Source organism: Lampetra planeri, chromosome 42, assembly GCF_965212315.1.
Source record: "Lampetra planeri chromosome 42, kcLamPlan1.2.h2, whole genome shotgun sequence".
NCBI classification, from domain to species: domain Eukaryota; kingdom Metazoa; phylum Chordata; class Hyperoartia; order Petromyzontiformes; family Petromyzontidae; genus Lampetra; species Lampetra planeri.
In genome coordinates this window covers 8,090,830-8,111,742 of record NC_136148.1, presented here as the reverse complement: position 1 = coordinate 8,111,742, position 20,913 = coordinate 8,090,830, and the positions used below count along the sequence as shown (strand labels likewise).

Here is a 20,913-nt window from a genome sequence, read left to right as displayed (position 1 = left end):
GAGAGGACTGCCGTCAGAGATGGAGGGGGGGGGGAGCCCCAACTTGCAGGAGGGGTGTTGGGCATGGCCAGTGTAATGCCTCAAGAAACATTTTTTCTTTTAAATAAAAAAAAGCACGCAAGTCTTGGGAAGCAATGCATTCCAAGGCATCCCCACTGTATTCAGATGACCAGAGCAGATTACCAATAATCCCATACGGTTGCTCCTTTGTTTCAGTTTATAATCAGAACAGCTGAAAAAATAATTACAACCCTATTCGCAAGCTACTGTTGAAGGCTGCATCAGATCGTATTAGTCACCGGGGGGGGGGGGGGTTGTTTGACCATACTTCACAAAATTGATCAGTGCTGGATGATGAACCGGGGCTGCCCAGGACCGTTTCAGATATCACTTCACCAATGATGTTAGCTGCGGCCGGAAATCGAACTCAGGTCACTGGGTTCATGGTGCACCGTGTAAACTACTGCATTGCCCACTCTCTCAGCGTAGCAGTCGAGCACTGTTATTTCTAAAATAAATAAATACACTCAATTACATTATTTTAAGAATCGTAATCAAAATAGTTTTAAAGTAATCATCATGATACTTTGAAAATAATAATCAAATCCAGGATTACGTTGCGTAAAACGTGTAAAACCTCGAGTACTCAAGACACCAAATATATGTAGTAACGCTTATGACTCGTTCACACCGGAGTTGGAGGCACACTTGTTTATTTAACACCACACGTTGTGACATACACACTGAGGGGGTATCGGCCCCCTCACCCGTCTATCTGAGGACACACCTCTAGGCTAACCCTAGCCTGCCTCTGAGTCCTCCTCTAATGGGCTAGGGGAGGCTATCTTGGCCCGACACTGGTCAGTCGGGCCCGGTACCCAGAGTCCAGACCAGCACTGGCTCTGGCTCTGGTACCACGCCACTGGCTCGAGCCTGCGCGGTCCTGATAAGGACGGCGTGCCAGGGGGAGACCAGGGCTCTATCTAGGACGTCTTCCGTCTTCTCTTCTTAGCTAACACAACACTCCCGAGCCCTTCGATACATTCCCCTTTTATACCCAACCCCTCCCTGAGGGGTGGGGCCCCGGGGGATCATAATGACCGAATCGACCCCCCAGGGTGTCTGGCGCGGACGTCGCAGAGGGCACCTGCTCGTGCACACATGTAGCCCCGCCTACTGTGTTTGTTTACCATAGGCTGCCATGCATAACGGGCTCTCTCTCTAACACCCCTACATCACTCCCCCCCGCATAGCATGCAGCCGTCCCAGCTGCCAACATACAAAAATTTGACAATAAAGGTGCCTTCACCCCCTGACCGCGCGTGTGCCTCACTATTTTTGAACAATAACAGGAACCAGAACAAGAACGCAACAGCAAGGTGAGAAACAACCCGTCGCACCCCCCCCGAATAAATACGAATTCCGTAAAAAAAACAGCCTATATACAATCAGCAGGGAACCCACCACGCACACACAACACACGGTGAACCCAACATATGTACATCCGAGGAGCGAGGAACACACCACCCACACAACACCCAATAAACACAACAGCTATGTACACATTTTGCCGGCCTCACAACAGTTTGCGCATTTTAGCGCGCGTCCTTGCAGCGGGCCCCTCACACGGGGTAACCCCGCGTGGCGGACCATCAGGTGGCGAATGTCCGTCTTGGGGTGAGCATTCATCCGACTCCGCGTGACCCTTGGCATCCGCAGGCGGGGTGATCGGGCGTGAGCCCGTCACTCCTGATGCTCCTGAAGGTGGCACAGCCGGCAAGGCATTAGGTGAGAGCGACGGAGACGGACCCAGCGAGTCGGCCGACCCCCCACACGTTTGGCCACGTGCGTGTGAAGTGGGATTGTGTACCGCCGCGAAGGGTTTTAACCTAGAGGGGTGCACGAACCATCTCCGCTTCCCCCACTTTATGCGCACGCACTGCGGACGTAACACCTCCACCACTTCCACAGGGCCCCGCCACGGCCGCACCAGTTTAGAGGAGGTCGCCAGTGGCACCTGGGGGCAGTGCAACCATGCCTTGTCCCCCGGCTTCCACTGCAGTATGTGCGCTCGACTCAATCTGAGGCGCTCATTCGCCTTCTGACGGAGGTCAGAGTTTTGCATTGCAGCATCCCGTGCCTCGGTCAATTTGTCCAGATTAAATTTAACATGGTCAGCCAGATTAGTTTTTCCCTGCGGCACGGGGATCCGCAACTGGGCACGAACAGGCGGGTCTGGTTCTCGGCCGTACATGAGGTAAAAGGGAGAAAACCCCGTAGCTGCATGGGGTGCCATCCGGTACGCCGCCAAGACCCCCTGAATTTGTAGGTCCCAATCCGTTTGCGAGTCCGAAACTTGTTGTGATAACATGGACGAGATGGTGCGATGCAAACGTTCGACCATCCCGTCAGTTTGTGGGTGATATGGGGAGGTCCGAATTTTCTTTGTGCCCAGGAGATCGCAGACTTGTCGGAGTAGTTTACCGGAAAAATTCCTGCCCTGGTCGGTCAGCAACCTCTCCGGAGCACCCTTGTCCAGGACATAACCCTGAACAAAGGCCTCCACGATGGCTGCTGCCGACTGGTTGGCCAGAGGCCAGGCCATAGGCCAGCGTGTAAAATACTCGACACCAGTCAACAAATATCTATTCCCCCTGGGGGTGGCGGGGAATGGTCCCAAAATGTCCAGAGCGACCAGCTCGTTTATCCTGGACACCTTGATCGATTGCAAAGGCGGGTTAGACTCCCGTGCCGGCGGTTTGCGTTGTGCACATTGAGGGCATGATCCCAACAAATCCCCAACATCCCTCGTCATGCCAGGCCAATAAAAATCAAGTTGCAACAAGGCGAGAGTCTTTTGGGTCCCCAGGTGTAGGAGGCGCTCATGAGCGGCCCATACCACCCTACCCCGCAACCCAGTAGGGACCACCAGCCGATGTCGACGTGACTTCCCGTCCCAATGCATCAGCAGACCTTGGCACATTTCCCATGCGTCGGAACCACCTCTTTTCCCCCCCCCCGCACCGCCAAGACAGGTACCGATGTGTCCCCTGGAGGCCTGCAACGTCCAGACCCCAGGAGGCATGCACACTCGGAGGCGGTTGGCAAGCGTGACAGAGCGTCCGCGTTGGTGTGGCGAACGCCCTTACGGTATGTGGTTTGGAAATCGTAATCCTGGAGGACCTCCAACCATCGGGACAATTGTCCCGATGGCTGTTGAACCCTCAGGGCGTACTGCAGTGCCGCATGATCTGTGCGGACGGTGAAATGCCGACCGTACAGATATGGGCGATACTGTTGGACGAAATGGACAATTGCCAACAGTTCCCTACGGGTGACACAATATCGTTGCTCCGCTGGAGACAACACCCGACTGCCGTACGCAACCACACGTTCCACGCCGTCAACCACCTGGGAGAGCACGCCCCCAATACCCGTGTTGCTCGCATCGGTGTCGAGCAAGAACGGTTTTGAAAAATCAGGGTAAATCAGGGGGGGAGCGTTTACCAAAGCATCCCGAAGGGAGCAAAAAGCAGCTTCCTCCTCCTGACCCCAGCAGAACCGAACCCCTTTAGATGTTAAAGCATGTAGGGGTTTGGCGATAGTCGCAAAATTAGCGACGAAGCGTCTATAATACGACGCAAACCCAATGAAACTCCTAACCTCTCCCACTGAGGTGGGAGTCGGCCAGGAGCTAACACACTGCGTTTTGGCGGGATCGGTAGAAATACCTGAGCGCCCCACGATGTGCCCCAAATAACGCACCGACTCGCGTAACAAATGGCATTTTTGGGGCTTAAATTTCAAATTAGCAGCCCGCATCTTTAGGAAAACTGCCCGCAACCTCTGGAGATGTTCCTCAAAAGTTTTGCCAAAGACAATGACGTCATCCAAATAAATCAGGCACGACTCCCATTGCAATCCAGCCAAAACCAATTCCATCAGCCGCTGGAAAGTTGCCGGCGCTGAGTGTAAGCCCATCGGCAACCGGTTGAATTGAAACAGGCCGTGCGGAGTTCGGAAAGCAGTTTTAGGCTTTGAATCATCGTCCAGAGGAAGCTGCCAGAATCCCGAAAGTAAGTCCAATGTGGAGAAGAATCGCGCTCCCGCCAAGGCGTCAAGCGATTCGTCCATCCGTGGGAGCGGGTATGCGTCGGCAACCGTAATTTTATTAAGGCGCCGAAAGTCAACGCAAAACCGCAACGAACCGTCCTGCTTCTTAACCAGGACGATCGGCGCTCCCCAAGGGCTGTTGGAGGGAGAAATGATGTTGGCGGCTAGCATGTCATCAACAGCCGATTTGACATGGTCCTTTTCGGCGGGACTCAACCGAAAAGGATTCTGGCGTATTGGCGCGCTGTCACCCGTATCAATATGGTGACGCAGCAGATGAGTGCAGCCCAAATCGTATTTATCCCGACTGAAAACGTCGGAAAATTCCCTCAGTAGTGTCTTAAGACGTTGGCGCTCTAAATTTGACAGGTCCGTCGATCCCGCGCAAAGCGCCTCGAGCCACCCTTCATCGCTGTCCGAATGTGGTCGCGGTGCAGGGACAGCGCCGACATGACTCGCGACGGGTTCCTCACAGGGCACCGGCGTTGCGTGAGCAAGCACGGTCCCCTGTGGGACCACCACCGTCTGCGAGCCCACATTGAGGACCGCGATGAAGGGTTCTCCTTCCCCTCTCACTATGGTCTGGGCCGGGAGTAAATTAGGTCCACTGACCCCGGCCCTAGACGGTCCCAGCAGAACCCCTTGAGCCCCAATGCCCTTAGCGAAGGGCCGCCGAAGTTTCAAAGGAATTAACATTTGCGCCCCCGGAGGAACGCGCACCGTTCTATCTACGAACGCCGGCACCGTCGCGAACGCCGTCCGGCTCGTAGCGGGGGATGGCAGAAACGCCATGCGTCGGCCCGATGGGAGCTCAATGCATCCCTGGTCGATTAATATCCTAATCGGCATTTTGGCCAGGAAATCCGTCCCCAGCAGGCACGGAACCGCCAGCGAGGAGGAAACAAAAATCGGCCCAGATAATTTAATATCCCCGACACAAATTTGGGCTCGAATCTGTCCGATGATGCCAAGTGAACCCCCGTTAGCAGCAAAGAATGGCACATTAACAGGCATCAAAGGACGGCTCTGGACAGGGAGAATGTTATAAATCAACTCCGAAATAATGGTCGCCGATGCTCCTGTATCGACCAGGATGCGCACCTCCACCCCATCGATGTGACCCACAACGGCCGACGACCCCGACGACGCGGCTACAACCCGATGGGCCAACACGGACCACTGGCTGGGTTCAATGTGAGTACCCAGAGCGGTGCGTGTTGGTGCCATGGTACGCGATATTGGCCCCCCCTTCGCTGCGGTGTTTGAGTGTGCGACGGGCGTGTGCGTGGGCCAAACGTGAGGGGTGCCGCGACTCGCCGGATTATGATGGTGGAGCTTGTGACGAGGGCCAGCGTCCCGTTGAGGCGTCGTCCCGCGCTGCCGAGGAGAGCGGCACCCCGAGGCGACGTGGCCCCGGATGCCGCAGTTGTAGCAGCGTGGAAGCACTGGTGGCGACGATGGACGTTGTAGATGGCTCGAACCGGCCCGGTCCTCCCGCGCTCCCGCTCCGTGCTGCCGTCGATGGTTGACGGCGCAAACCTCTTCCGCCGGGAGGGTGGCCGCAGCGACGGCGCGCCCGCTCGCCGCCTTGCTGGCCTTCCGTCGTTGAGAGGACAGGTTTGCGTGGAGGAGACGGGCCGCTTGGAGGGAGCACATTTCTGCATCGTCCTGTGCGACAATGACGATGTCTAAGTCGTCCGCCAGCAAAAGTATCTTCTCTGTCACCATGGCGTCGATCCCTTCGTCGTCCATTCGTGGAAAGGCTTCCTTCGCCAGCGCCAGGAGGCTCGTACGGTACGCCAGGGGCGACTCCTTCGCCCCCCGCTGGCGATCGTAAAAGAGTTGACGACAGTCCGATGGTGGCCCATACACAGCGGACAGCACTTGCATCGCCTTCCGCAGCGTGGAACGCCTCTCCTTCGCTGCCGATGTTAGTGTGGCGAGGGCGTCGCTGTCGAGGAGTGCTGGCAGTGCTCGGAGAGCCTCGGCGTCTGTCCACTGTGCCATCTCCTGGTGAGCGAGGAAGCGCCGCTGGAAGCCGCCCCAGTCGCCCTCCTCGCCCACAAATTCTTTGAGCGGCGGCAGTCGCTGATGTAAGGCAGCGGCTGCAGAGGACGATCGCGCTCCCTCGTCTCCCTCACTCGACTCAGCGTCGGCCCGAAGCAGCGATGGCATCGCCGGTCGCACCCGTGGTGACGCGGCAGGTACTGTACTCCCGCCGTTGGACGCGATGCTTAGAGCGGCCACGCCCTCAACAGCAGCTGCGGCGATGGCGGGAGATTCAAAATGTTGCTCCGTTGAAATGGCGGGAAGGCGCTGTGGTCGTTGGCTGCTGTCGCCTCGTGGCGGTCCCGCAGCCCCCAGCCGCGTGATGTTATCGAGCATGGCGGCTGCGGCGTACAGCAGCTCGGCCAGCTTCGCGTGCGCCTGTCTCAGCCCCTCCGTCGATGGCTCCCCTTCCTCCAGCTGCTGTGGCGTGGATGCACCCAGCCCCGGCTGCTCGATGGCATCTTCAGCCGTCTCGGGCTCTCCAACTGCAGCGGTGTCCTCCGCCCCTGGTACTCCGACTCGAGTCGTCCGGCGTGTATCCATGTTCGTACTTTGTTTCACTTCTGACGCCAGATGTAGTAACGCTTATGACTCGTTCACACCGGAGTTGGAGGCACACTTGTTTATTTAACACCACACGTTGTGACATACACACTGAGGGGGTATCGGCCCCCTCACCCGTCTATCTGAGGACACACCTCTAGGCTAACCCTAGCCTGCCTCTGAGTCCTCCTCTAATGGGCTAGGGGAGGCTATCTTGGCCCGACACTGGTCAGTCGGGCCCGGTACCCAGAGTCCAGACCAGCACTGGCTCTGGCTCTGGTACCACGCCACTGGCTCGAGCCTGCGCGGTCCTGATAAGGACGGCGTGCCAGGGGGAGACCAGGGCTCTATCTAGGACGTCTTCCGTCTTCTCTTCTTAGCTAACACAACACTCCCGAGCCCTTCGATACATTCCCCTTTTATACCCAACCCCTCCCTGAGGGGTGGGGCCCCGGGGGATCATAATGACCGAATCGACCCCCCAGGGTGTCTGGCGCGGACGTCGCAGAGGGCACCTGCTCGTGCACACATGTAGCCCCGCCTACTGTGTTTGTTTACCATAGGCTGCCATGCATAACGGGCTCTCTCTCTAACACCCCTACATATATTTAAAGATAAAAACCCATCCCAACCGTTAGCGCACGTTCGAGGTGTGTTCCTGCGGTAGAGGATCGCGGTTCCAATCCGGCAGGCCGCCCTGGTTAACACCGCGGATACAGGCACCGTAAGGCCACCCTGGTTAACACCGTGGGTGCAGGAGCCGTAAGGCCGCCCTGGTTTTTTTTTGTTATTACCTGCAGATTACTAAATTGTGATGACACGCAGCAGCAACATCGCCCCTTACCGTAAAACTATTGCAGATTGTGTCCGTGAAACAAAGCGGTGCCTTCCTGACGATAGCCGTGTGCTATAATAATGGTGTGAATATCAGCTGTACCAAATTATTAATATTATTAATAATGAAGGCATGGGAAGAGACATCCCAACATGGACCGGTGGTGGCTATGCACGTCTCCAATCCGGCACCGCGCAGGGTTGGCGAGTCACACAAATGCGAAACTGCCTTCCTGTGGGCGTCGAGGTGCCATATCCTGGCTTGCCAGAAGGCAATACAGCAGGTGGACTAATCCCCATCTGTTTTCATCTGTACCAAGATATCTTTAAAAAAATCTAGTAAAAACATTAACACCTTCAGGCATCGCCCCCCCACACCGCACAAAGCACTGCACCCGGGCATCCCCTCTGGCGGTCATGACCGCCACCATCACCATCGCCGCCACTGTCGCTCACCAGTGTGGATACGCATGTGCGTCTTGCAGGAGTCGCTTTGCCGGAAGCGCGCGCCGCACACCGTGCAGGCGTAGGGGCGCTCCTGCGTGTGCCGCCGCCGGTGCACGGTGAGCGTGGAGCGGTTGCGGAAGCACTGGCCGCACGACTCGCAGACAAACGGCTTCTCGCCGCTGTGCTTGCGCATGTGCGTCCTCAGGTTCGTCTGGATCGTGAAACTGCGGGCGGTCGGATCGACCAGTGGCAGAGAGACACCGTCGGGAGTTCACAATCCTCGGAAATTGCCACAGTTTTTTCGGTCAAGTTCGCCGTAGTTTTAAAACCACTCGCTTCCCGTTCATCTTTACGCGCTCTTGAAATTTATTTTTCGGATAAGATGTCAAAACTGATGCACGCCCTAACCCACAGTTGTAACAATACTCCTGGCAGCCTAAAGCCTGGGCGGCCTGCCCGGGCCACATTGCCAATCCCGGAACGGCCCAGAACCAGACCTGGCCCACCGAGCCCGGTTCCCACCGATCGCAGCGCTCTCTGCTCGATGTGTCCTCCCCACACTGGCACATTCTGGCAGCTACGCTCCCCGTGCAAACGCTTCCCGCCGGTCACATGGCGAACAGGCCGCATGGGGCGCACAGCACGCACGCCCATACCTGGCGTCGCACTGGCTGCACTTGTACGGCTTTTCTCCGGTGTGCAGTCGCTGATGCTCCTTGAAACTGTGCCTGGTGGTCATCGTCTTTCCACATGTGGTGCATTCGAATTTCATCTCCTTCTTTGCTCCTGCCAACATGGGAAACAGATTAATCGTTTCCCACCTGTCACAGGTTCAACATTTGCGATGTCAAGTTTAATCATCAACATTGTCAAAAACGTGAGGCTGCATATACAATCCAAATAAATATATACACACACAAACGTCAACTGTTAATTGTACGTCGGTGACATGGCCCATCGGCAGCGCTTTCGCTGCTTGTTGCAAAGGCTGGAATCCGGCAGGCAGCCCCAATTAACTCTGAAGGTGTATTAACCAGACAAATACACGCAGTCTGCTTCACATTGGCCGTTAAAGATCCTGTCATGTCTCTTTGAAAAGAGTAGGCCATAGCGTCCCAGATGCCATGGTCCAATTTGAACAAAAATACCTGCAAATTATTAAATTGGAATTACACACAGCAACACATAACCCCTTACTGCAGACGGTCTGTGAAGCATAGCGCCTTCATGATAAATTTGCGCTATAATGGTGGAAATTTGAAAAATGCGAAGTTTTGCATGTTAGTTATGACATCAACGCGACTTCTAGTAACATTAATTGTGCAACAATACTTGTGGTAACATATGCCATGCGGCACATAACAAGCTCATGCTCGGCGACAAATATTGCACGTGCAATCCCACGATTCACAAACAGTAATCTAGCACATGGACCGTCAACAGCTCCTTAATGCAACATGTACACCTCAAAAATCCAGACACAAATATATAACTTGGGATGCACTAAACATGTGGCCAAACCGAATTAATCTGCGGAAATTTCCCAGACGTTCATCGTGATCAGGGCAGGCAACCAAAAAAAACAAGAAACAAGGCATCTCTGGAGAGTGGCTCGGGACGTTTCCCCTGCTAACCTTGGGGTCTGCAATGAGTTGCTTTCGTTTGGCCGATTCAGTGTTTAAACTCCGTTTGCTTGGAGGTTGGAATTTATACCCGGCTCCTATGAATGTGTCGTCGGTGTGCGTTAAGAGCCCGACCGGATTTTTTAAGAACAATGCTATCGGCATTTATGCCACCGATATCGGTATCGTCATTTATATCAGTATCGGCATTTATGTCACCAATGTGCCCCAATTTTGTATTTATCATGAACCAAATCAAATAGATTCTTCTTCCTGTAAATGTACGTTTGGCAGTTGGTATTGCTAATTGCTAAAGGATCCGGTAGAGGGCGCTCTAATAAAGGAGCCCCTCTCGATGGTGAGTATGCAAGAGCTGCTGTGTTTTTTTCGCTACAATCTGTCACTGCTTGAGTGGCAGGACGAGAGACCTGAACTCTGATGTCTGAGCACTGCCTGACTGCCAAAATAGCTTAAGTTCAATTTGCAAGTATTTCGACAATTTATGATGAATCCGTAAAAAAGTTATTGGTGTGTAAGCAGCATGGACGGGTTGTGCTTTTTCTGTAGGAGTCTATTGTTTACGTATGTGATGTTCAGATTTGTGTACAAAGAACTTTAGGTGTATCTTGTAATTTTAATTGTTTGTTGCGGTTGAACCCAAATCAAGAGCTGAATGGCTCACAGGGTAAATCCTAATAAATGAAACTGAAACTGTATATTTTTTTAATTTGCTTGCTCGTTCATAGTATAATTTAAGTTAAATGTTCTCAAATCTTGAAAGTTTAATAAAATACAAGTTTCAATTTTGCAATTTTTTCAATAAAATATCGCTCGCTATATGGGCAATCGCTGGACTAGGACTCTCCAAAATCGGTATCGGCGCCAAAGATCTGGCATCGGTCGTGCTCTAGTGTGCGTGTTTGCGTGTGCATGTGTTTTCATGAAGTATGCGTATTATGGTCCAACCCAACAAATCTTTGGGATCCATCAAATGAGACCCCCAGCCAGGTAATAATGTTGCGTCACCAGGAAGCGATTCCTTTGTGTCCAGCCATGCAAAACCGTTAGTTGGCTTAAAGACCTTAGCTAACGTTGTTGTTTCGCACGCAAAAAGGGAGACGGGTTTTAAATGTCATATTGTTGTCCGAAACAAGATGGGTCCATGGCGATTCCACCCCTTAACCTGTTCAACGGTGGTGAAACATTTTCCAGCTCATATCTCTTATTCTGAGAGGAGAGTGATTGAGTTGTGCACTGAACATGGCGCAGGCCATTTCGCATGCATGTATCCCGACTGGACGATCACTTGCGATTTATATTTCTGTGAGCGATTATACTGCACCACTGATCCTCACGTGCCTGACTATTTGTACACAACATGTTATTGCGATTGGCCCATCCCACGCAGTCTCACCGGATAGATGAGTGTCTGTAAATTGCACAGCGGCCACACATTTGTCGGAAAAAATCTCACACTCCTAAATAACACTGCTGGCCTTAAAAGGAAAATATATAATAAAAAAACAGGCGATGTTTAGATTCTTCTTCATAGCACATAAAATCAGTGTTATTTCCGTATGTGTCGAGTTTTTTTTTGCTAATTGTGCTTGTGTACCCCTGCCAATGCAGCAACAGCATCACCAACACCACGTGACTAATTTGCGGTGTGTCGTTCGGCAACGTGATGGGGGGACGCACACCCAAAGCGAGTCACTTACTCTTGTAGTGAGTCTTGCGGTGAGCGCGGTGGTCGGCTGGGGTCTCGAACGTCAGCAAACACTCGGCGCAGTGTAGCCCATCGCTTTTCTGCCATCTCTTCCTGGTTACCGTGCCCTCTGCTTTCTCAGAGTCAACGCCGTCGCCAGCCTCCTCAGTTTTGGTGGTGGTGGTGGTGCTGGTGGCGGCATTAGCCACCTTCTCCTTGGCTTTCCGGACAGGTTTGGCCTTGGATCGCTTGGCAGCCTTAACCACGACTGTGGCCGTCGTTTGCCCTGCCAGCTTCTGGATGATTTCGTTGAGACGACTGGACGACTGTTTTTGTGTCCACTTGTCCTCATCGGAGCACTGGACTTGCGCCGCACCGGCACCGCTCTCACCGACACTGTGGCTACCTTCACCACCATCAACATCGTGTTTCCCGCTGGGATGTAAGTCAGTAGTGGTTGGCTCATCCTGGACTTTGCTTTTCTCCGGTTGGCCAGAATCCACCACTGCTGGGACATCATCACCGTCATTTGCGCCATGACTATTTTCTACGTCAGCGTCATGGTCATCCAAGTGCCGCTCCGTGTTCGTGGCCGAGGTTGATGCTTCGGGGTCTGCGTTCGTATCGTGGCAGCTGGCAAACTTGGATTCGTCGAGATGCTCGCTCTGCGCGGCAGCCATATTCTGCTCCATCTCCACGAGAGCCTGTGCAGGCAACACATAATACGTGTAGATTTATGGACAACAAGTATTTCACAGGTATTTAAAATAATGGGAGCTACCACAGTGGTATAATGGTTAGCACATTGGACTTGGCGATATAGAGGCCGCCGTTTCAATTTTGAAAACTCATTTACTCAGAACTGCTTTTTGTGTTTATTTTTGTTGTTGTTCCTCCGCACCTCCGATTAGCAGTTGGCTACGTACAGTACGAAGACGTTCAACATACATCCAAACAATTCCATCTTCCAGGACGACACTTGAAATGGGGCAGGTTTCTTAAGTCCCACCTCCGCCTCTGCCAACCCGGTAGTGTGGATGAGTTCACCGCAGTGAGTCGACTGGCAGGGTCGCGTGCGGTGGGACAAAGTGCGTGTACGCCCACCTCTTCCAACACGTCTGGTCAACATGGAAGAGTAGGCCAAATACCCTCGGGTTCCCTTTCGTGGAGGCCTCTCCACCAGCAGTGGCATGAGCAAGAAATTGCAGGGCCGCACCTTTACCTTGTACTTAAGTAACATACGGCACACTAGCTTATTGCATTGATGTGCTGCTCATCAACACAAAGAAATGTCATCAAGAGGTCTCCTGATGTAAAAACATCAATCTCCTGGTATGGTTAACAATGTACACAACAGTCCTCATGGCCCAATTCAAAGAGACGTAGGGGCCAGTCCTCTACATCTACCGAACACCCGTGGAAGATTCGTCTCTCGCAAAGGGCGAAGACGACCAAAGACAAGTGTCGTCGCTGTCCAACAAACTCTAAACTATTTTTATGTTCATCTTCTTGGTTCTTTCGGTAATGTCACGTAGAAGGGAAGTAATAAAATAATAAAACATAATAAAATAAAATAATTCTCACGACGTTTCAGCTACAACGCAAGCAGCCGTCTTCAGGTGAAGAATGAGACACTACCAAGCTAGGAACTTATATATAAGCTGGGTTGGAGGTGGAAGAGCGCCTTAACAAAAAGAATGTGCATATGAAGAGGAATTTAGCATATTCATGGGAAATGCGTAGGAGGTGGGTGGGGGGTTTCATAGTCATATTATGCCCATGCATTATGCAGGATCAACAGCACCAAGGGGGGGTGCAGGGAGTAGCATTAACAAAGGAAAGGAATGTTAATGCTACTCCCTGCACCCCCCCTTGGTGCTGTTGATCCTGCATAATGCATGGGCATAATATGACTATGAAACCCCCCCACCCACCTCCTACGCATTTCCCATGAATATGCTAAATTCCTCTTCATATGCACATTCTTTTTGTTAAGGCGCTCTTCCACCTCCAACCCAGCTTATATATAAGCTCCTAGCTTGGTAGTGTCTCATTCTTCACCTGAAGACGGCTGCTTGCGTTGTAGCCGAAACGTCGTGAGAATTATTTTATTTTATTATGTTTTATTTTTATTATTTTATTACTTCCCTTCTACGTGACATTACCGAAAGAACCAAGAAGATGAATCCCTGCAGTCACGAAAGCTTCAAATCGAAATTTATTTTTATGTTACCAGATAAGGCCGACTGAGCTTTTTTTCAGAAACGACCTGGCCAAAAATGACAGCTCAATGAAGTGGCTCATCACGTGGAAATATATAGCAGGCAAATACTCTAAACGCATGTTTACAAATGTGGAGGGGAAAACCGGAGGACCCAGAAAAAATTCACGCAACCACGGAGAGAACATGCGAACTCCCAAATATACAGGTGTCAGGGTCGGGATCGAACCTACATCTACATATACAGGTGTCAGGGTCGGGATCGAACCTACATCTAAATATACAGGTGTCAGGGTCGGGATCGAACCCACATCTCGCCACCGTGGCGCCCCTCGTGCCGAAAACCCAGGAAGAAGCCGCAAGGTACCGGACCACATCGACGGCTACGACCTCATCGCTTACATCAACCAAGTGGAGCGTGAGATTGGCACAAACACCAGACATGACCTGGATGCCGATTTGAGAAACACGCGTTTCAAGTATTTGCCTGCTATACAATTTCCCATAAGCCAGTTCGTTGAGCTAACGTTTGGGGCCAGGTTGCTTCTGAAAGAGAGCGATATAGCTCAGTGGGCCTTACCTGATAAAATAAAAATAGTTTAGTTTAACTCACAGACAGGGCATTAATGAGTGATATCCACCCCAAATGAGTGCCACTTTCCACTCGGCAAGGTGGAATATGGACTACAGGTCAGACCTCTGCTTCCTCTCAAAATGATAAATGGACGAAGCCCTCTGGAAGCTTCACAAATCATCCTTGAAAGGCCTCACTGAATCTCAACGATTTTGAGGAGGGTTCTGCCAAGTTTTTTCAGGAGGGTGCGATGATGCTGTTCTGTGTATGACACCAATTGAGCAACGTGCAGGTACATTTTTTGCATTGGGATTCTTGGCCAATACCAGTTACATTGCACGTTATTTTTTTATCTATGGGTAGGAAAGCAAATAACCTGGAGAAAATCCATGCAGAGCATGGGGCGATAATACAAACTCCACGCATAAAAGCGCTCGAGTCAGGAATCAAACCTCGGGACTTCTTGCTGTAAGGAACAAGTGTGACCACTGCGCCACGCTGCTGATGGAGTACGCTGGCAGGACCTCACCTGACGGATGGCCTCGATGTGCCGCAGCAGGGCCGGCACCTGCAGGACCTGGGCTGCGTGCTCCAGGCCCTCCATCTCATCCTTGTCGGTCACGAGCAGCTGCGCCGTGTAGAAAAACGTCAGGATGAGCTCAAAGGCCCAGGCCTCCAAAGCCTCCACGGTGTCCCGGCCAAGTGGTGCGCTCCTCCCCCTCAATCCACCCTGCCATGGGTCCATCACCGCCACCTGCAGAAGAGCGAGACGACGTATGCGTGAAGCACGAGTGAAGCGCGGGTGAAGCCCGGGATTCTTTTTACACAATTGCTGAGCACAGGCCCAAATGGGCAGCGATAAACAGCACTCTCAAAGTTGTGATGAGGGTTAAGACAAGTAACTTGGGAAAAGAGACCGTGGGATATAGAGTGCAAGGGAAGAAGCATCGATAATTGTTGTGACCTGCAGTGCAGTAGTTAAACAGTGTGAATGAGACAAAACTCAAGTTAAATGGTAGAATTTTACAGCACTAACGTTGCTCTAAACTACTCGATTATTCATTTTGCTTCATTTGACAAAGGCTGCAACACTGAGTAAACTAAACTGTATGTGTCCCTGCAACACTAAACAGTTTTGCTAAAAATACATTAAAAAAGGTATGTTTCTGGACAAGCAATGCGCATTCTGACAGGATCATGTGATTATCACAACAACAACAGATCAGATTTTTGCGTTTTAATTTACAAATCCTCCCACCTTGCCCACCATGCGCTATGGGCTCTGTGATGCACGAACACTACACGTGTGTGTGGCTGTCATATTTCCCTCCTCCCTGAAGGCATTCAAACAATAGACAAATGGACGTATTGGCGGTACACGGGTGCAGCAAAACACACCAGTCCTCATAAAACAGTCGAAAATCTAAATTCGAACCAACATTCGGCTTCCAACTGCCTCGACATCACCAGAACTGATTTTGACGTACCACCCACAAGATTTTCTCACAGGGGTTGCGAATCACGAGAAAATAAATCACTATTGTAACGAGTGTGGGGGCCGAGGGTGCCTTGGCCCATCCTGGTGGCCAAAGCTACGAGTTGGGGCCCCCTTGACAGCCACCATGAGATATGTTTTCACGAAGTGTAAAAAGACAACAAACTGAATTAAAAAGCTGTTTAAATTATTTTTGCGAAAATGCTTTCATAATGGGACATCCTTTGCCAGTACCAAAATATGAGAATAGGTTTTTCCCCTTTTTTAATAAGTAGAGCAGTTACGTAATATTGCAAAGGCACTCAGGAGCTGAAGTGGCTGCATTTTGCGAAGACGGAGCGCCCCCCTACAGCGTTAAATGTTTGAGACCATGAGCGTAATGATGCGATTGGCCAAGAGCAGCCGCAACATATAACAGCCTCGGTGCGACCGTGCGAGACAAATCAAATATTGGGGCCCCACCCCCCGAGCTGATAATGTCATTACTACGCCACTGCCTCCACGACACCTCCTTAAAATCAGCCACGCCACTCAACTTTACCCTGCGCCTTACACAGTGCGAGTAACCTCTTCCCGCGTCACCTCCTCCATCGACGCCCTTCGCGATCACGCCGAAAAGGGTGACCCGACTCCATTCATTCGGTCTCAGAACCGAGGGACAAGACTGTCAAAACGTTTAGCACCGATGCAGGAAACATTTGTGAAACGTCAAGATGGGAGCCATTCTCGGAGGAGGAGGAATGTACCTCGCGTGAGCCAAACAGCGAGGCAAAGTAGCCCGAGGTGGCGGACAGCACGCACTTGTGAGCCGAGAAGAGGCGCCCGCCAACCAGCACCGTCACGTCACAGTGCTCGCCTGCACACACCACAGCAGAGACAACGTTCCCCCGTATAGCCTTTAACAGACTTCTTGAGGCAAGTGATGCGAGCAAACACACGGCACAGCTGCCTTTCATTTCCCAAGGCTGATGTGTTTACACACTGCACCAGCTTGTTGTTTAAGGCTGATTTGGCTACTGTTATTGGTCATGAAGGAGAACTGAACTCAGGCCGCCAGATTAGTAGCGCAGTGCGATGACCACGACACTACCACTACCCATAAACCCTAAACACGCACACACCGTCAGCACACATGCGTAAACACAGGCGTAAACAACAACAGCCACCACTAGACACAAAGTGGCAGTAATGTCACCACAGCATGTGCCAGGCTAGATGCACTTTGAGGTTATCACTTGAAGTGTGGAAGGCTCACTGCTGATAGGTTATGGGACAGACCCAGGTGTTCCGGGTTGATTAACCGAGATGACTGGCAGATGTAACACCTGTGCCCACTTTCACACCAACACGAAAGACACGCACTCACATATACACACAACACCATAGACAAGCACAAACACATACCAGCACAAGCACACACACAAATCGCGATGCAATTTAATGACGATCATGGAATTTTATCATATCTAAGGCTATTGCTGCATCATCGTCGTCAACACTACCATGAACACCTTCAATCGTGCCGTTTGTTGCTGTTCACTTGGGTGTTTTGGCGGCCTTTGAAACTGGTAAATTGTAATTATAAAAAGGCAGATCAATTGAGTTAGAACCGTATCCTACACACGGGGCAACTGTGGGAAGCTGCACCCAGCGCTCTCCCGCCGACCACAGGGAAATGCTTCACACCAGGTGTGCCGCAGTTTTCTCGGAATTATAGCAGAGGAAAGTACCTCAAAGCCCCCAAACCCTCAGTCCCCCCCTCTCCATTGGTCACGGTGCGGTATGGCAGACACACAGACATGGAGGACAAAGGAAAAGCACCCCCCGTGTAGCCTGAACAGTCTTTTGGGGCAAGTACTGCGAGTGAGCAACTATGAAGGCTGTCACGGTACACAAGGGGGTCGGTGGCCAGCACCATACCCCCCCTGCCTTCGTCTCCACTGTGGCGACGTTTACACATAGCACCAGGTATTCATTTGAGGCCGAGTCGATCTAGGGGAGGCCCAGGAGCAGTTAAGATAGTCGTGAGTGGTGATGGCTGTGAGTAGTACATGGAGGACAATAACAACAGCCGCCATTCGCCACTAAGTCGCAGTGACATCACCACGGTGCCTGTGCCAAGGCCAGATGCACTCCGAGGCCAAGTGAAGTGTCGAAGGCTTGCCGACAGGTCACGGGACATGAAGCAGATACACAGAAACCAGGAGACACATTAGCACAAATAGAGACACTGAGACTCACACAGACCTGAATACTCATACACAGAAACAGAGACACACACAGAGACACTGACTCACACAGACACAAATACACCCAAGCAGTTGGACAAAACCTCAGCACGAATATTGGCAGCGCCACTCAATTTCCTTGTTCTCGATAATTGATTGTGAATTATCAATCGGCTTCAATGCGTTCCCACCCAGGCGCCAGGTGAGTGTTCGGTGTGCTGTGAGGCTCAAACGAGCTCAAGAGTTTTTCTGGGGAATGAGAGCGGTTGAGAAGCGCTGCCGTAGGGGATCCAGTTGGTGTGAAAAGTGGTCCTAACGCGAATGGTCACACGGGAGTTTCGTCGGCCACATGAGCACTGCTCTCTGTGCCTGGTGCACAAAATTAGGAGATGGAGGCAGTGTCGGTGCAGAACCGAGGATTGAATGAGCAGCAATGCCCAGCTGCTGACACCCCGAGGGCTTCCATCGAGCATCGCGTTCAACTCGTGTGACCTCGTACCTTGCAGCCGCTGTTGGTTAAGAGTGGCCAGCATCTCAGTGGCAAAGCAGTTGTCAGTGACGCACACTTTGCCAGCGTTTCCCTGCCTACAACACACACGGGGAGGCACAAGGATGAACAACACATTCACATGTATGTTTGTATGTAGAACTTCTTTCACACTATACGTAGCCAACCGTGCTAATTGGAGGTGCAAACACACATGCAACACAGCCACATGAACGTCACATGCACGATATTACCTACTTTGAAAAAAAGTGTGTTGTTTTTCCCGTCGCTTATGTTCAGCACACTTGCGCAAAAAATGGAATTTGCATATTCTCCCCATGATCGCGTCGATTTTTCACTGGGTCCTCCGGTTTTCCCTCCACATTTATCATCAACGTGCGTTTAGAGTATTTGGCTGCGATACATTTCCACGTGATAAGCCACTTCGCTGAGCAATCATGTGGTCACTTCGCTTCTGGGAAAGAGCTATATGGCTCACTTGGGGCCTTACTTGGTAAACAAAAATAGTTTCATAGTTTTAAATTGAATAGCAAACATTTTTTAAAAATGATAGGTCCTACGAAAGAGCTGCACTAAAAATACCAAATACGAAGATGGCATTGGACGTTTGAAACGGTGAAGCTGTTAATGGTTTACTGGTCAGTGTGTTGAACACGTGGGTGCAATGAGCCGGCCAATTGATGCGGTACATCAAGTGCCTGTGCTCTTTAACATGACAGTGCACTGTGTAGGTCATGAACGCCACGATCACCCCTGATGGAGACTGCTGCACGGGACGTGTACGTTCAGCCCCAGGGATTTAAAACTCGCAATTGAAATAATTTATACACTTAATATATATGCGCAATGAAAGCGTAAATGGATACACACGTTGATAGCAATTTGACACGTCGGCTTTCGCGACAAATAGCCATAATACAGGTGTATTTGGGTTAGATCGCGTAAATAAATGTGTCGTTAAACCCGCCACCACCCGACACAGCCAATTAGTAAGGTTTGTCATGTAAACAGAACGTGCCAATTCGTTACTAGATCAGCAACACCGGTGTGTTGGGAGAGCAAAACCACCACATTTACAATCCGAGTCCGACGTTTCGCCAGTAATTACAACTAGCTTAATCAGGAGACTTGCCTGATGACAGCATTAACATTGCACCGGGGGTTGGTCTGGAACTCGGGGCAAGCCGATTGCGAATAGAACCAGGGCAGTACAGTGCATCCCATAGACACTGTACCGGAAAACGTGTTCCAAGAACAGTGCGGCACCGTGAGTAGTAAACTCTCGTGCCTCGAACAATGTTTTCAACCTACGTGACTTTACCAAAAAAAGCCTAAGAGTAAGGATGAGGAGCTGGGTTCGATTCTAGAACCCGGCCGCCTTTCTCTTTGGAGTCTCTGCGTGGGTTTCCTCCTCTCAGAGAAGAAAACAAAGCGCATCTGGTAGTTGCCAAACATATCGATGCTGAACATTACTCGATGGGATTGCACACAGCAGCAGCATCTCCCCCCCTGGTGGTGTTGGGGTCTCTGGGACCGGTGCCGAGCCTCACGTGAGGCCACGGGAATGGAGGCCGCTGCCCGCGCTGCCCGCCGCGCTGCCCTCCCGCGCCTCGGCCGCCAGATCGCAGCCCACGCTGCGGTCCTCGGTGCGGCGCCGCGAGCTCAGGGTGCCAACAACGCGACCACCACCACCATCACCACCACCAGCAGCACCACCAGCAGCACCACCAGCACCACCAGCAGCACCACCACCAGCACCACCACCAGCACCACCACCAGCACCACCACCCTTCCCTGCTTGCCCTTCCTGCTGCTGCTGCTCCTCTCGCTTCTCATGCTGCTCCTGCTGCCCCTGCCCTCCCAGCTCCTGCTGCCCCTGCTCCCCCTTCTGCTCCATATGACCTGGCTCCTGCTGCTGCCCGTGCCCTCCCCGCTCCTCCTGCCCTACCCGCTCTTCCTGCTGCCCTCCCCGCTCCTGATGCCGCCCTCCCTGATGCTGCTCCTGCTGCTGCCCCTGCCCTGCCCGCTCCTCCTGCCCTCCCCGCTCCTCCTCCTGCTCGCTCTGCTTCCCTCGCTGGCCTCGTTTATCTTGCGCTCTCGACTGCCCGCCTTGCTCCCCTTGCACTTCCTGCTGCTCCTGCTTCAACTGACCTGGCTCCTCCTGCCCTTCCTGCTGCCCCCGCTCCCCCTTTCTCCCTTGACCCTGTTCCAAAGTCTCTGGCTCATCCTGCTGCCCCCGAACTCGCCGCTTCCCCTGCTCCTGTTCCAAATGCCCTGGCTCCTCCTGCTGCCCTCCCCGCTTCCCCTGTCGCACCCTCCTCTCCCGTTGCGCCTGCTGCTCCAAATGCTTCGGCTGCCCCCGCTGCCCCTTCTCCTCTGGCCTCAAACGCCCGGACTCGTGCCGCGCTCTCGGCTTCCCCTGCACTCCCAGCTGCCCCCGCTTCCTATCCAGCTGCCCCGGCGGCTTCCCACCCCGCTGCCCCGCGACCCCCGCGGGTCCTTCTTGGTCCCGCGCCGCCGCCGCCGCTGCTGCCCGCGTCCTCGCCCTGCACGGCGCCATCACGCAGCTGCGCA

The 20,913-nt window shown here is 52.3% G+C and overlaps 1 protein-coding gene across 1 annotated transcript in view; it reads right to left on the bottom strand.

Moving 5' to 3' along the window:
* The window catches only part of LOC144732367 (uncharacterized), a 27,442-nt gene extending 6,529 nt beyond the window's left edge, over positions 1 to 20,913 (bottom strand). Inside the window, exons 1-7 of the mRNA XM_078613855.1 lie at positions 19,890 to 20,913; positions 18,331 to 18,416; positions 16,350 to 16,459; positions 14,638 to 14,862; positions 11,327 to 12,017; positions 8,643 to 8,772; positions 7,996 to 8,210 (exon numbers count right to left, since the gene is read on the bottom strand). Of these exons, the coding sequence (XP_078469981.1) occupies positions 7,996 to 8,210; positions 8,643 to 8,772; positions 11,327 to 12,017; positions 14,638 to 14,862; positions 16,350 to 16,459; positions 18,331 to 18,416; positions 19,890 to 20,899 (2,467 nt within the window). The 5' untranslated portion in view covers positions 20,900 to 20,913. The remainder of the gene's footprint in view (positions 1 to 7,995; positions 8,211 to 8,642; positions 8,773 to 11,326; positions 12,018 to 14,637; positions 14,863 to 16,349; positions 16,460 to 18,330; positions 18,417 to 19,889) is intronic.